Raw genomic sequence first — 16,916 nt, forward strand, 5'->3', positions numbered from 1 at the left:
ATCTGTGAATGGAGAGTTTTACTGCTACTCATTATTATTATTATTACTCATCTTTCTAATCACTGAAGACTAGATCCAGTCCCGATAACTCACTGTGTCATGCAGACAGATCTGTGGACAGACTGACTGGAACTGGTTATGGTTGGTTTAACCAGTGACTGGCCGCCAGAGCAAATGTATCAACACACAAGCATTGATAAGAGCAGCAGGCTCTGCTGCTGCTGCTGCTGCTGCTGCTGCTGCTCAGCTTTGGCAGCCAGGGGAACAAAAACAAGCTGAAGCGGGTGTCGATGGTTCTGCTGAAGGGGGTAGAGGTGGGGGTGGGTGTGGGGGTGGGGGTTTGGGCCTGTGAAACGTCCGACACAGCATAAAGGCTTTGCCACGTAATTAGGGCTCTGATTAGGAGAGGGCGTGTGTCCGCCCATGCAGGGGCTGCAAAGTTTCGAGAAAGAGAGAGAGAGCAAGGGAGAGAGACTATAGGGTGTGTAGCCTGGAGGCGCGGCGATAACGTCCTGCCTCCCCGCGCCAAGCTGCCGCTGAGCAAACTTTGCGCACACACGGAGCTTTGCGCATCTGGTCGTCATCATCTGCAGCAACAGCAGCAGCTCGTCCTGCTCAGACGTGACTGTTGTCAGAGTGAGGAGAGAACTCTTCGCCTTCTTCTGCTCACAGGACGTCTGACACATTTCTTTGAAAGTCGCCCCTCAGACACTTCAGGAAGAAGAAAGTCGGGCTCTTTTGGCGGTTGACGCGCACCGGTGGATGGATTGGCTGTGCGGGGGTTTTAGGAGAAAGGCAAACCGTCTGGATGTGCACAGAGCCGCGTTAAGCTCGGAAGACCCGAGGTTCTCCCTGCCTGCTTCGGGGAGCCGCTGCTTGTGCGTTCTGTATGCGCGGATCTACTTGGCTCGCTTGTTCTTCTCCTTCTCCTTGTTGCCGCTGCTGTTTTTCCGCTGTTCCCCACTTGCGTCATGACTTCTAGCTATGCACATGTAATGGACAGGCAAGCTACGATATCAAGCCGCCTGGAGAGTCCGATCACGTCGAACCTGGACAACCTGCAAGCCAAAAAGAACTTCTCGGTCAGCCACCTGTTGGATCTGGAAGAAGCGGGGGAAATGGTCGGGACCCAGGCGGAGGAGAGCGTCGGGGAGGCGGGCAGGAGTATGCTGGAGTCCCCGGGGCTGACCAGCGGCAGCGATACGACCCAGCAGGAGAGTAAGTGAAAAGCAGCCTGAACACTGGGACTGAGCACGGGACATCCGAAACAACTCACATTTTTTAAAAAATTCCTCCGCTGTCTTACATTTGCAGTGGAAACAAACACGCGCTATCACGAGTGTCCACGCAAAAGTAGGTGTGAGGACAGACTGGAAAGTCTCACTGAGTTTGTCCTCAGTGCGCATGAATGGAGCTGTGCAGAAAGCAGCGCGCATGGAAGGAATCCATGAGTTTTGGCAATACATCATGCCTGACGCTCCCCCCCCCCCCCCAAAAGGGCCATTAATTTACCATTAACACTTTGATGTCAGTGAGGTATGGTGATGTTGGTGGACACAGGCAGTGATTCAACCTTACGAGTCAAACACGGGGGTGTAAATCTGTTGACCTAAAATGAGGCCGCAGGAGGAAAAAAAATATTCTTATAAAATGTATTTGGTTTAATGTGAAAACACTCTGAAGGACGTTTTTCACAACCACCTTTTACTTTTTAGTGACCCGGGAGGCGCGTGCTGCTCCCCGAGCCGCTGCCCGAAAAACCGGAGAAACGTTTCCACGTTTATTCCGTAAAACGCGCCGTTGCGTTCACGGAAGCCGAATAAAACTCAGAAAGCCGCCGCTCTCCTCTTCCTCTTCTTCCTCCTCCTCCTCTTCTGCTGCTCATAAGTTGACAGAAACGTTCGAGGCCTTAATGAGTGTTATTGTTATTTCTTTAAAGGCTAAAAACGTGGGCGGAAGTGGCGGGGTCACGTCGTTAATTCACGGTTATTTTCGGCCTGTCAAACACTTTCCGAACATCGGAGCCTGATCATTTGTCATAATTAGCGCGCGTGTCCTCGCGCCAACAATTAAGGATTCGCCTTATTTTGTGGTCAGATGAGTGTTAAAAAAAAAAGAAAGCAGAAGGAATTAATCAGGCTGGTTCAGAAAACAAACACTGGTTCTTGAGCTGAAATGTTTAAAGGTTTTTGTTTTGTGCGTCATGATGAGGAAATTGTTCATTACGGGACAATAAATATACTGGCTCCTAATTGTGCAAGTAATTTGTTGGCTTTAGGGACAGAAACGTGAACGCAACAGTTGCTCTGAACATTTATTCCTATTTCACAAATATAAATCCTAATATATTTCATACGCTGTGGAGTCAACGAAAGAAGCTCGTTTGTGTTGTACAGGTTTTCTGTTGGATCACTAACTCGTCCTGTGCTGAATGGGCTCTGGCAGCAGGACTCACTGACTCTCTCACTGATTGCTGCTAATGAGATCGGTCCAATCACACGTGTTGGCCACCAAGTTGGTGGGGGGGATGAGGATGAGGAAGATGATGGGGATCGTGACGGGGTTTGGCCTCAGTTTGTTGTCTTTACACGTCGCCCTGCAGCCTTAATGAAAAGCTTTGTGCAGGCGCTGCGCCGGGGAGCCCAGAGGTTCGGAGATTTATTCAGACTGGGAAAACACGGGGGAAAGAAAACATTTGGCATCTGTCAATTTCCAACAACAAAGGAGCGTTTTAAATGTAGTAAAGTGTGATGATGTGCTTTATTCTGCGCGCACTCGTTTATCCATATTTATATCTTCCACTGCGGCAAATAATCAAATAATAAAACACCTAAAATTAAAATAACATAAAATAGTACACTCGTGCAGCAGATTTAATAAAATATATTCAGTACTTTTATTTTGTCCTGATCTAATTAGTCCACCTGAAACTTTTTTTTTCTAATAGTAATTAAAATTAAATGACATTTAATATTTGTTTTCCATGAACATTTAGTCATGTGGGCTACTGTACTGAATTAGCTATACTATTACATTTATGTTACTTTTATTAAAAAAAAAATTCACTTTTTACTCTGCAGTTTCATGTGACAGCTTCAGTTCAAAAGAAATTCACTGGTAAAGGCTGATGTTTTATTGTGGACATAAAGGGGCTGAAATAAGCTGCTGTTTATTACAAATGATTCTTTAGCCAGTTTTCAACTTTCAAGAACTAATCTGGCCTGGACCTCATTTATATTTTCAACAGCATCATTAAAATATGTTGTTTTCTTAGCACAGTACTTTAAGTAAGCTGAATTGTACTTGAGTTCAGGATTTAAAGTGGTACTTCTGCTTGTAGTGGAGAATCTTTTTAGCTTTCCAGCCTGTAAAACTGCAGCTGTGCGGCCGCTGCTCAGGCCTGTGCCATGTTCTGCTGCCATCAGCGCCTTCAGCCTCTCACTTCTTTCTGAGTTTTCCCTCGATTCACCACAGTGAGCTCACGGGTCTGACACTGCACAGATTTCATACAAATTCAGAGTCAAACTGATTGGAAACAACAGAGGACTCAGAGTCAGACGAGAGGTTTTTCAGCGGTTTGAAACGTTTCCTCATAAAGCAGAGAACAGCATCCGTGAAATATGATTAAAAACACCTCATCTATTTGGAAATGAGCATCATCTCAGCAGGGATTTGACTTCCTGAAATATATTTTTATTTTCAGGCTGCAGCTCATTTCACTGGGCCACAAGTTCACTCGGTGTGTGTGTGTGTGTGTGTGTGTGTGTGTGTGTTTTAAGTGACATAAAGCAGCGAGTGACACTCAGGCCTCCAGAGCAGGAAGAAGAAATGAATTTATCCCAAGAAAACATCACATTAACCAAACTACAGCACGTTTCCCTGAGTTAAAATTTGCTTTGGATGCTTTTATTCACTTGCTTTTATTCACTTGAGATTCATCTGGATGCTGCATAAGAAGAACAACATTTTAGCCTGAATACGTTTTTGGACTTGACGCCACAGTAACACATGTGATGAAAAATCCAGTAAGTCCATAGGTTTACAGTGTCAGTTGGAACCCAAACAATTCCACGAAAATGTTTCCTGATACACTGATACTTCCACGGTAAAGCCGACATTTCCGAATATCGTTCAGTTGACATCGGCTCTGAGAGGTGAAAACGTGGGAGTAATGTGACAGGGCACGAGATGATTAAATGTATTTCTTCATTGTCACCAAATTCTCTAAAAATGTATTTTCAACGTTTCTCCTAAAACTGTGAATACGTGTCAGTGTTCAGGCCTGTAAACATCACTGCAGCATGAGATGTGTTGGAGAAACTTCTCAAAAACTTAGATGTATTTAAATGCAATGAATATTGCAATATAAGTAGTTATTGGCGTGTTTTGACCAGTTGATGTGTAGTTTGTTTTTCCACTGGTTTATTCTCAGCTGCCTCCTGATGGGCTCCATGACAGTCAGGGTGTGTGTCACTGAGCCAGGTGTGTGTTTGTCGGAGTGGAGAAAGTACAAATACCACTCTATTTACTGCATTCACATACTTACGGACATTTTGATGGCAGGGTGTAGCTGCAGGTGGAGGCTTTAAAATGACCATCGACCATCCACCTTCTCCAGTTTCACGTCAGGGTCTGCGCCTCAAAAAAGACCAAACGTGCACGAGAAAGCTTTTTATGTGAGCACACAGAAAACCTACGAAGGATCGGGACTGTGAAGGAATCATGTTTACGTGAAATGAAAACCCCACAAGCTGTAGCTTAAGGAGACACACTGGTGGCAGAAAACCGTCTGACAATCCGCATTTTGGGGATTTCAGTTCACATCATGTAAACCGCTTCAGGTTTACGTGGCTGAGAGCTGTGGAAAAAGCTACAGGTGCAAATATCAACAAGTGAATTTATTTTAAAAAAATCACTTAAAGTAATGTTCATTTTACATTTGTTAAACAGCAGGGACCTGTGTCGATCAGTTCGGGTGCATCACAGTTAAATTCCATTAAAACATTAAAATTCTCAGCAGCCTCGCTTGAAGTTCTCTGCGCATGGGAAACAACTTTAAACTGCTCGTTTTACTACATGTGCTGTAAAGTGTGTTACCAAGCTGCAACACACACACACAAATAGAACATTTAACTCACACTGTAACTGTAGCATGGACCAAAATAAGTACCACAAGCAACAGTGTAAAAGTACCTTCTTTTCTCTGTGTGTGTGTGTGTGTGTGTGTGTGTAATTAGGCAGGATCACTGATGAGCACGCTCTTATTCTCCCCATGTGAAAGTGTTACTTTGCGGTCTTGCTGCAGCCACAAGGCACCAACTGTGCTTCCACCCTGCACACACACACACGCACACACACACACACACGGAGCTGGACGGTGTTTCAGAGGAGAGCGGGCTCCAGAATGTTTAGACGCCGATTGTTGCCAAGGAGGTTTTGTTTGTTTGCTGCTTCACATGTGCATCTGTTTGTTTATTAGTGAGGCCGGGGGCCAATTTGGTGCAAATTCAGGATTTTTTATTTTTTATTTTTTATTTTTTTTTAAGTATTAGTTAAACCTCAGTGCTCTTCAGGCAGATAGTGAGTTGTCTTCAGTCACAAATCCAACACTCTTCTCCTGTGTTAATACTGCTAAAAAGCCCACTGATGGTAAAATATGCCACTGTTAAATTATTGTAACATCATTTTTAATTTGCACAAATACACCATTCAATGTGCACATTTAATTTTTTAACATTTAAAAAAAAATAAATCCTAATGGTCATTTTGTGTATTTCTTTTTTTCTTTTCCCAGAAAGCACTTGGTAGCAGCTGTGGGGGAGCAGGTTACTGTTAATTGCAGGGTTGGGCTTTGAGTCTTTGAGTGCAAAAAACAATAACTTTAAGTGCCCTCTGAAAATAATCAGTGTGTCAGTAGGATTTATCCTAATGCTTTACGATGGTTTAATTATGTCACTGTTGCTGAGATGAATGTTAATGTCAGAGCCGCCTGCAGCAGTTGTTGTTTGAGCTCTATTTATTATTAATGTTTGATATAACCTGACTCAGTGCTTTAAGCCTCATATTTGCTTTATTTTTGCTCCCCGTGCGCAGGAAATACCTGTGTGAGACATGTCCCCCCCATCCAACCTTATAAAGGCGCCAGTATTTCACATCTTCTTCTTCTTCTCCCTGTAGATGAACAGATGAACACGGAGGAGAAGAAGAAGAGGAAGCAGCGCAGGAACAGGACCACCTTTAACAGCAGCCAGCTCCAGGCTCTGGAGAGAGTGTTTGAGAGGACACACTACCCCGACGCCTTTGTCAGGGAGGACCTCGCCCGCCGGGTCAACCTCACTGAGGCCAGAGTCCAGGTAGGAAACGGGGGACAGCTGAGAGTCCGAGACTCGAGTGCAAACCACCGTCAGAGGCTTTTATTTTGACACAGCCTCCCTTCTTTTAGTAGAGCACTGTTGGTCCTGAGTCCCTGAGGATTGTTTTACAGCAGCAGTGATTCATCAGAAAAGTTCAACCCTTGATCAAGAAAGGAGAAGCCGTAAACTCCCCCGCATTCGAAGCAGCTCAGTCATGTTGCGGGACAAAGCCTGTGGGTATTTTAGTGTAGGGACACAGAAATAAACCGATGAGAGGATTAATTAAATGATTCATTAACTCTTTTGTTTGTTGCTGCAGCAACAGACATTTATTGCAGTTGCTGCACGTTCTCCACATCATCTGTTAGCTCTTACACGGAGAGATTTCACTAATAACCCTAGTTAGTGGTTCCTAGTCAAATCAGGGGCTATTAGCCTGTTTAGATTTCATATTAAGAAGTTATTGAAGAAGTGATAAGATCATGTCAAGTTAAAATGTGTCCTATCGTCCTTACAGGATCTCTTAAGCGATCAGTCGTAGTGTGAGAGCGGTCTGTGTCCTCCCCAGGGCAACAGGACGTGATCAGAAAAGTGGATGTAATGACGTCCAATTTCCTCCGAGGTTTGCAGATCAGTGATAAACTGCAAGTGTGCAACACATGAGGGCTGCGGCAGAACGGGAGCTACATATGTGGATGTAAACGGCTAAATGAATGCCACGCATCCAGACACTGTCTTCTTCACGTCTTTGTCGTAACTTACAGTATTAAAAGGTTTGACAGTTCTAGTAGCGAGCGTAGGTTTGGTTTCATGTTTGCAGCGATATTGTCCTTTACGAAAGAAAGAAAGAAAGAAAGAAAGAAAGAAACGATTGTGCAAAAACGTGAATTTAACCCAGAGTCATTCCCTCAGCTTGTCTACAACGCCTGGGCTGCTGGTAGCCTGACAGACAAAACTGAGGGCAAACTCTTTACTATTGATCATGCACATGAGCACACAACTGCATCTGTGTGTGCAGTGGAGAATTTCTCTGATGTGGATGATGGCAGCTGCAAGGAGGAGATTTAACGAGTCAAACGCTCAAACGGCATCTGTAAAGCGGAAAGACCGAAGAGCTAAATCCGTCCAGTGAGACGTTCCGTGCAGCAGCTTCTTCTACAACAATGAAATGACTTACAGTTATAGTGTTTCCAGCGTCTTCACGTAACTGCAAAGCTCCTTGTGTGTTTTTCTGCCCTCTCTTTAATGAACACAGTGAAAGCATTTGTTCTGTGGGCAGAGCGAGCGGGGGAAAGAGGAAATAGTGATGTTGGAAGGAGAAGAACGAGCACATCTGTGATTAATGTGCAGCAGAGAGCGATGCAGAAATCCTTTGATAAAAGAGACTTTGGGCTCATTCCTGAGGCCCTGCGTCAGCCGACTTCTAATAATGGATTTGATTTCACACTGAGGAGCAACATTAGACCCCCACCCCCCCCACCCCCCCTCGTGTTACCTTTCTGGTCACAAAAGGTAACGCAGCTAAACGTGGTACAAACTGTGTTGAGAAGATCATCAGGAGCAAAAACTGGATACTGTGCAAAGATTCACAGAAATCTGCTCCATAACGTATCTTATCGTGAAGTCAGACTCACGGAGCAACACTCGCAGCAGTGCGAACATATTCATATTCACGGATTTCTGCAAGATCCGTACACGTACAGCCTTTTAGTTATTGTTATTTGATTATGACGAATGCCCGAGGGGCTGTGCAGAGCGTAGAAGAGCATAGCAGAGGGAGCAGAGGGGACTGATTTGTAGCTACATCTGCTTGTCAACATTAATGGTTTGTAGAGTAAAGAAGTTACTTTTGCTTTGCTGATAGAGTTTGATTTTATTTTGGGGTCATAATTGAATCTAGTATTATAGCTATTGTCAGAGTCTAAGCTGAAAATAATTCTTGGGCCCTTGTGATTGCTGTCACATTAGGAAATCGGGTTTAAGACCCAGGTCTGCGTATAGTGTCGCTGTGGGGAAACTGAATTGTAAGAAACGTTGGTGTGTTGTGGACACGAGTGAACCTGCCCCTACAGAAGGTTTACACACTAAGACAAGACTTCAGTAACGTCAGGTACAGCTGCACACCTGGATTATTCTCATGGTCATAAAAGCACATAGAAAGGAAAATGTGCAGAATCCATACGCACATATGCTCAGAGCTTAGAGCTGTTAATGCTGGAAATAAATGCTGCTTTTTCTTATTAAAAAAGCTGCTTTCTGAGGTGGTAAATAAATATTAAAATGTTCGCTGATCATCCCATCATCAGGTCACATCCCTGCAAATCCCAGAAGATTTCGGTCTCCATCAGGTGACCTCAGATACAGTGTGTAATTTGTGGTGCCTGTCGTTCCAGGTGTGGTTCCAGAACAGGAGAGCCAAGTTCCGCAGGAACGAACGCGCCATGCTGGCCAGCAAAAACGCCTCGCTCCTCAAGTCCTACTCAGGAGACGTCACAGCGGTGGAGCAGCCCATCGTGCCACGCCCTGCTCCACGCCCGAATGACTACCTGTCCTGGGGCAGCGCTGCCCCCTACAGGTAGAGTCTCCCCCCACACTCACCTGATGTCCTCAGCCTGTTTGCACACAGCTCTGCTCTGTCCTGCTCTGTCAACAGTACTGCAGTAGAAGTACGTACAGTGAGAGGTTGGAGGATTTGGACAGTAGCGTAGGGTAACAGCTCAAGTAGAGAAGAAGGAAAAGCAACAAAAGAGTGGTTGGTGGCAGGAACTAAGGACAGGAAATATTCCAATGAATATGAAGTCAGGGAACAACACTGGGAGGAAAAGAACGGGAAGAAAGAAGCAACTAATGCAGGAAAGGAAATGAATAAAGAAGCAAGGAGATGAAGAAAGACAGATTGAATCAGGTGCAGCGCAAATGTCCCAAATACTATTGCAGTACTTCACTACAGTACTGACACTTCCTCACTAATATCACACACACACACACACACACACACACACACACACACCAGCGTCTGCTATTGCTTCATTTCCTCCTCTTCCTCCACCTGCACATACTCCTCATTCTTCCTCCGACCGTCTTCATCTCCTCTGATCCAGTCTGACTCAAACTGAATCAGACGTTCTTTCATTCAACCTTTATTTACACACCCAGGGTGAAACGTTTGCCTAAGAAACATTTCTAGCAAAGAAAATAAATCAGGATGAATGTTTTTTTAAAAACTTCGTCCTTCACTCAACTCATCTTTTCACATTAAAAGCCTTCATGTCAGAGCGACTTATATATGTTTAGGTTCTGACAAGAAAGTAGACGCTTGAAGTAGAATTAGTTTGAAAATACAAAATTATGATGTTTACATTGAGTTAATCAAACAATATTAGTTGATTTTCTAAATCCGAGTGTGATGCAGTGTAACATAAAAAAGACCTGTTGTCTCGGAAACATCTACAAAATATCAATGTTAAAATGAAATTTCCTTTTCTGCTGACCTGAACATTAAACATGGTTATTGTGTCTTAACAAGAAAAAAAGAAAAAAACATGTGGCAGTGAATTATTTTGCAGATTGGTCGAAAAGATGACTATTTTGTAAATAAATATTTAGATTAAAATCGTCTTTTGTGTTATCACACACACAAACAGATGATTCACTAGTTCAGCATTTTACACACATGTAAAATGTGGGAAAAAAGTATTTTTTTCTACTGAGATATTACAGTATTTTGCGGTTGCACGGCTCAGATTTTTACAGCAACCAGCGTCTTTGTGCCAACTGCAGTTTTCCACCATTGTGCAGTAACAGCTCGTCATTTTTAATGATTGTGTGAATTCATTAAAACGTTCATTCATAAAACACATTCACTATGTGCTTTGCATAGATGCAGGTTTTTGCTGTAAAGTAAATCCAGACTTTAGACCCTGATGTCACACAAATCTCTAAATGATTTTGAAACTTCTGTTTACTGCTGCTGCTGCTGCTGCTGCTGCTTGTGCATCACTTAATAATCCATCATCTCCAGGAGAATTTCTGACAGAAATATTTGACAATGAGCTTTTAATTTCAAATGTAACATGATGAATTCATGTCCCCGAAAGTGCGAAAACTGAAAAAACTGAGCCGACGTGACCACAAAATCCTGTGTTCAACGAATTCTCCCGTCCTCCCTGCAGATATTTCCCCGTCACACCTTCACGCTAATCGTGCTGAATTAAAAGCCCCTTTTCCTCGCTCCCCTCCGTGGTTGCGAGCAGGGCAGGACCAGAATCCTGTGACCTTCCTGATGAGGTGATAATGTGAAAACAAACCGTATTAAATCCACTGTGTGACCCTTGTGACCCCTCTGTGCTACACTACACCAGATAATGACCGTGCGCAGGGAGGCCGGGTTCTACTGGGCAACGTTTTTTGTGACTCTGGTTGCGTCGGTCATCATTTACAGTAATCCTCCCTTATGAAATTCGGTGTAGGATGTCAAACCCTGCGGCCGCAGCTGAAACTCTCTGAGAGCCTCTCGGCCGTAGGTCTGCAGCGCAGTGAAGGAAATCTTCTTGTGAAAGAGGAATGATGCTATGTGGTGCTAACACTTCACTGTATATTATTCTTAAGCTGGTATCCGATGCCGGAGCGGGGGCCAGTGTGAGTGCCACAGAAAATGCTGCCCTCAGAGAACAAGTACGCTTTCACTTTCCTACATCTCGATCTTTTCTTGTTGTCTTTAAAGGAGCATGCCACTGTTTTTGCACCTTTTTTTTTTGCACTTTTGTTGCCTTTTTAAGTGTTTTTTGTGGTTGTTGTCTTTAAAGGAGCATGCCACTGTTTTTGCACCTTTATTGCTCTTTTAAAATTTTTGTTGTTGTTGTTGTTGTTGCTATTCACTTTAAATGCCATTAGCAGTATTTCAGTGTGTGTTGAATGTGTTCAGCAGTCACATGTTTCAGTCTTTTATGATCTCTGATAGCAAACGGTGCCTAAAATATACTTGAGATATTAAATCCATGCCTGCTGCTACTTTTGTCAAAATCATGACATCATTTTGTAGTAGTGTAGTGCAGCCTGCATGCACTGAATCAGCACACAGTAATAAATCTAACGTATTTAGTGCGGAAATCCAAAGTGTTGCAGCAACAAGAAAAAAACAACACAGAAAAATCCCAGAATGGCTGAAAGCCAGTGACTACAAACATGCCGTTGCTCCTGAGTTTAACCAAACTTCTATCTTTACTTCATCTACACTGTTTTATGCTTCCAACACGGGTCACGCTCAGGTACCATTGAAGAGGAACTAGCAGTGACAGTGTTAGGGAGTTTTAATGGGGGGGGGGGGGGGGGGGGGTTGTGCAGAATCCTGTCAGCACCAATAGAGATGAGCTCATTGAAATGAGGAGGAGACTTCTCCATTTTTGAAACAAAGACTAAAGAAGTTCCTGATCCTTCAGCTTTGTGATGTGTGGGACTGAGCGTCTAAAAAGTGAAATGTGGGCGCAGTAGTTCATGTCTAAATTGTCCCGAGAGGCCACGCCGTGACATTTGGGTGAAAAAGTAAACAAGTCCGTAAATCACCCGGTGGGAGACACAGTGTTTGGCGAAAAAGCCAGAAAGACAGATGTCCATCCTTAAGTGAAAGAACACGCAGGAGGAACAGGACGAAACGAGAGAAAGAGCGAAGGAGGAAACACACAAATCAGATTAAAAGCACAACAATGAGAAGTCAAAAAAGATGAGGGACAAGCACAGCAGAGTATTATGATAAGAAATTAAAATCTTAGCATATTTTAGTGTGATTAAAAAACTGCGGCCATTTGTCCAACTCCATCAGCTGACTGATGCTGGAAGATTGTCATAAAGTTATCTGAGGCCTGTCCGTTGCATTGGCTTCGACACATAGAAGATGTCAGCTTTGTGTGGTGAGGGGTCATCGCTCCACTGAAAACAAGCCCCTTTTTTCATCAGCATGACGGAGAAAAACATGGATGATTCTCTAAGCATGAGAATAAACTCACTGCTTCTGTGCAGGAAACCAAATCTGCACATTTTCTACCGACTGGTTTTCAGTAGTAAAGACACACAATTTGAAATCTTACATGTTTTTAAAAAGGTCGTGTACACTCAGGTTGCCCCCCCCCCCCCCACACACACACACACACACCCCGTGTGCAAAATCACTGGTTAAGCTCCTTTGGGGATCTTTGCTTTCCAAGCGTCTTAACGTCGGATTTAGTCAAATCTTTTAACATGATCAGTGATACCTTTTCATTGTTTTCCATATTTCCACAGCTGAGCTTTAGCCACAGGTGATGTAACCTTTTCTCTCCCCCTCCCCCTCCTCTCCTCTTGTCTCTCAGCGCCATGGCCACCTACCCGCCCACCTGCTCCAACACCAACACGTCCCAGGGGATGAACATGGCCAACAGCATCGCCAACCTGCGGCTCAAAGCCAAGGAGTACAGCTTAAACCAGGTGCCCACGGTCAACTGAGAGGAGGAGACACTGAGGGGGTGGGGGTTGGTGGTAAGGGGGGGCCCTTCTCTGCTGCTGGACCCCCACGGGCAGACGCCGTATCTGGGATGAGAGTCACCTCACATACCCTGGATTGTTACCTCCTGATTCCGGAGCCGCCTGGACGGTGAACTGCCGCACCTTTCTGAAAAACGCAGGACCGCGAGCGATGCAGGATTTCTCCTCAGTGTTTCCTTCTCCTGAGCATCACCGAACCCTTTGTACAAAGAGACGTCTGTGGACTGGATGCTGTAGCTGAATACCTGCGTAGTTTGCCTTGTTTGATGCGGGGACTGAAGCAGAGGGGGACTTTTCTTCTGTGCGGACTACGTGAAATCCCCTCTGTCCCCTTTTGGCCGTGGGCTCGGACCAAAGCTCGCACCAAACACGGGATCAGCAGCTTCTCGCTTCTCCTTTCAAAGCACCAGCGCACAGACAGGGACTTCCTCTGACATTTATGCATTTTTTTAAAGATAGTTTTGTTTTGTTTGTGTTTTTTTCACATTACTTTCCATGTTATACCACTGACAAGCAAACATTTCCAACGCATTTTGATTTTCATTTAGTAGTCCGATATAAATGAGAGGCTAATGTATTTCTGAATCCGAAACCAGTAGATTCTCTTAATTTACTATGGTATGCTTAATTTGTAACAGAATAAAAACTTGTATATTAATAAAAAATGAATTTCAAGCAATGCTGTGGCACAGTGGAGTCCAGTTTTTCAGCTGTGTCCTCAAACAAACTCCGGCTGAGTCTTTACGGTTGGAAGATTTGTACGCTGCCATAAAAAAAAAAAAAGTCTGATTACCTCTAAACCCTGTGAAATAAATATGTTTAGAGTTGCGAGCATTTGGAACGCGAGATGATTTTTGCTGCTCATAAAACGGAGATTTACAAGTGGAGAACAGAAGCTCGCGCCGCTTCGTGTCCTGATTGGTTTCCATCCTAAGCGCGGGATATTTATGAGCAGGGGAATCCTGTGTTTAATGCGGAAGGGCCCCGGGGCCTCGTTTGACTTCGTGCGTGTCACGCGAGGTGTTTGCGCTCCTCGCGCCCTCACAACCTTCGCTGTCCACAGTCGTCCTATGAAAATGCACGTGACGCGGCGGAGTGTGAAAGCTTGCGGGACGATGACGAGAGAGGGACAGTGTGACTCGAACGTAGTTGTCCCCCTGAAAACGTTTCCGCTTTAATTTGGTTTTCAGTTTACATGTTTCAGAAAACGCCGTCGTGGATTTCGGGGAACGTGTTTCTTGATGATGATTCTGGTTTATTTTGGGAGACTTTAGAGACTTGGAGACTTTCGGAAATGTGGTCTGAAGATGTTTAATCTGTCTTAAAGCACAGCCCCACCCCCACCCCATCATTTCATTAGCTCCACACTTTTACTGCTATGAATTTGTTTCTTTTTCATTGTGAGGGAACAGTTTCGGCCATTTTTAATCAAGCGGAGGATTTAAGGCCTTTTCCGCTGCACTTCCTCACGTGCGTGTTTGAGCTGGTAATAACCAGGTGGTTCACTCATGGGACTCCGGGCTTTTTCCGGACTTGTATGCCACATTAAAAAGGGATATTTCTGTTTTCTTTGCAGCTCTTTTATTTTCTGCTCTCGGTTGTTTTCCTGATCGCTGATCCCTGACTGTGGTATGTCCAGTGTCAGACCCCTGTCCCCCTCTCCCCTGCCAGGCGCCCGGGCTCACCTTTCACGGCCAGAGCCTGGGCTGACCTGAAGTGATTCCAGATGTGCAGATCTTTTTGACCCGGCCCCCAAACTTAACCCCTTTGCCTCCACCTCCTCCGTTTGGCCCCCCGGCTCTGGCCAGCCATTCCATCAGGGCTGACAGCGTCCCCTTGGACAGCGTCTCTCCTCGCCCCATGAGCACATGACATATAAGGCAGCTCCCCCCTCGCTCCCCCCCCTCTCCCTTCGCCCCCACCCACCCCCATCCTCAGCAGCACATCTGGAGGTCATTACAGAGGAGACAGTAAGAGCGAGGGAGGGGTGGGGAGTCTGCATGCAGAGTGTGTGTGTGTGTGTGTGTGTGTGTTTAAGAGAGCAGGAAAGAGAGCGTTTCTTAACCCTTCAAACATTTTTTTCCTCCTTTATCCCTTTTCTCTTCTCTGTTTTCTCTTCTTTTTAACTTTCGCTTTCTTTACTGCCCCCTCCTCCCCGCTGCTTTGCCCCCCCTCTCTCCCTCTGTGCCTGCACTGATCTTTGTCCCACTGCCACATGATCACAAATACTTCATTAATGAGTGGTTGGAGTTGGAAAAGAGCTCGGCACAGAAACATCTCGCAGCAGTCGCAGTGAAATACTGCACAGCTGTTAACAGTGTGTGGTTTGGGTGAACGACCAAAAGAATGTCCCGAGATGTGGAGTTTCCACGCAAAGTCAAGTTGACTGAGAGGTTGCACTGTTTGTGTGATTAAGTCACTATTATTACACACTTTTCCTAAACACAGATGGGGGCTCGAATGCACCCTCTGTTGGCTCGGAAAGGAAGCGTAATTAACTTCAAACTGCCAACTCAAGGTTAACGTTGATGACCATATGTACTGTGCTCCCATCTTCTTTTGCTGCAGGAACTGAGAACGTCTGGCTGCGTTTTCCCGTAAAAATGCTGTTGCTTTTTCTGATTAGTACGGAGTATTTTTAAAGTACACACAGGATTTCACTGTGGTTCAAAAGCCTTAAACGTTGCTCAGTGTTAACTTTAACGACAGTGGGACACAGCGAGGTGGCAGCTGTCGGCTTATCACCTCAGCTCACAGCGTGGGCATGAAAGGACGCTTTCGCTGATATTTCACTTGGTTCTTTTGGTAAATATCTCTACTTCAAGCCGAAAAACTCCTCCGGATGACATCGCTTGGAGGAACCTTCAGTTCATTGTGTCATCTTGTTGCTCACAGTATGGAGGACTTTATCGGGATCGACCTGGTTTTTCAGAGCTCCTCCAAATGACATTATGAGAAAGTCCTCTATGGGAAGTCAGAGGGAAGTTTGAAAGCATTAATGTGCATTTAGACTCAAAGTGAAGCCAGAAAAAGCGAGTTGAAAATGGGTGAAGTCGCCCTTTAAGAATCACCCTCCGACGCTTCCTCTTTGGATGCGTTTGTATAAAATGTCAAAAACTGAGGCCTTACAATCATCTTGAGCCCAGTGCAAAGTGGCGACGGCCCTTTAGGCTGAAGATGAAGCAGCTCAGTCCTCAGCTCCACACACTGTCACCATTCAGCAAATTCTGGCTGGACTGGGGAAAAAATAGTACAGACGTGTACAAGTTTGTCTTCAAAGCTGTTGGATGGATTATGGTGAAATTTGTCAAGGTTTCTGGCGGTTTAGTGATCAGCATTTTCTATTTGTCCCAGTCTGTGGTTTAGCTGTCAGTTCAGTTTTCTTCTCAAAGCACACTCACTTGCAGACATGGCTGAGTAGGCTCCTAGTTTTGGTTAAGCTGTGACCAGGATCTTTTCCCTGAACCTTAACTACAGCTCACTCGCCACGACCACAACCTTTCCCCGACCGTCCTGTGGTCGTCATCAGCAGATACCGTTTAACATTTGCTTGTAACGTGTTGGCACTGAACGTTGGAGCTCTTGTAGGCTTGACACAGGGTTTCTAGAAACATATAATAAGGTGATTTCAGACTCATGTAGAAAGCACCACCATCCCTCAGTGATTTGGTGTTTTGTCCTTTGAGCTGATTCTATGTTTTACTCCAAATGTGAGTTGGAACCATTGGATTTTCCCATGCGGTAGGACATGTGACACAGCGACAAAGATAGTTCTCGGCCCGTCTTGCAAGTAACTTAATTACGGTGTGATAAATGCCTCTGGCTCAACTTAAATGGCTGCTGTGAGCGTCCTGGCCCCGGGTGAATTAGCGTTTTAATTCTCTCGGGCCTGCTGAGGTTCAGCAGGGCAACAACCAAAACAACAATTATGGTGACTGACGTGACGTGAGCCCTGGGACACCGTCACTGTATAATCATCGCCAGGGTTCATGTTCCCTCCCAGCACACGAGCTATTTTAAGTGTTTACAGGAAGTTCGGCCTCTTGC

The 16,916-nt window shown here is 44.9% G+C and overlaps 1 protein-coding gene across 2 annotated transcripts; it reads left to right on the forward strand.

Annotated features, from left to right (window-relative positions):
• Nucleotides 1-503: 503 nt before the first annotated feature.
• prrx1b (paired related homeobox 1b) lies at nucleotides 504-13,548 on the forward strand. Of its 2 annotated transcripts, XM_067513424.1 has the most exons (5): nucleotides 504-1,218; nucleotides 6,178-6,353; nucleotides 8,747-8,928; nucleotides 10,962-11,027; nucleotides 12,698-12,837. In XM_067513424.1, the coding sequence occupies exons 1-4, from the start codon at nucleotides 972-974 to the stop codon at nucleotides 10,993-10,995; spliced, it is 639 nt and encodes a 212-aa protein (XP_067369525.1). In that variant the 5' UTR covers nucleotides 504-971; the 3' UTR covers nucleotides 10,996-11,027; nucleotides 12,698-12,837. The 2 variants fall into 2 exon arrangements, with proteins under 2 accessions (XP_067369525.1, XP_067369523.1); XM_067513422.1 differs by lacking the exon at nucleotides 10,962-11,027 and having other exon boundaries at nucleotides 511-1,218; nucleotides 12,698-13,548.
• The last annotated feature ends 3,368 nt before the right edge of the window (nucleotides 13,549-16,916 follow it).

The sequence above is a fragment of the Channa argus genome, chromosome 8 (assembly GCF_033026475.1).
Source record: "Channa argus isolate prfri chromosome 8, Channa argus male v1.0, whole genome shotgun sequence".
Taxonomy (NCBI): Eukaryota; Metazoa; Chordata; class Actinopteri; order Anabantiformes; family Channidae; genus Channa; species Channa argus.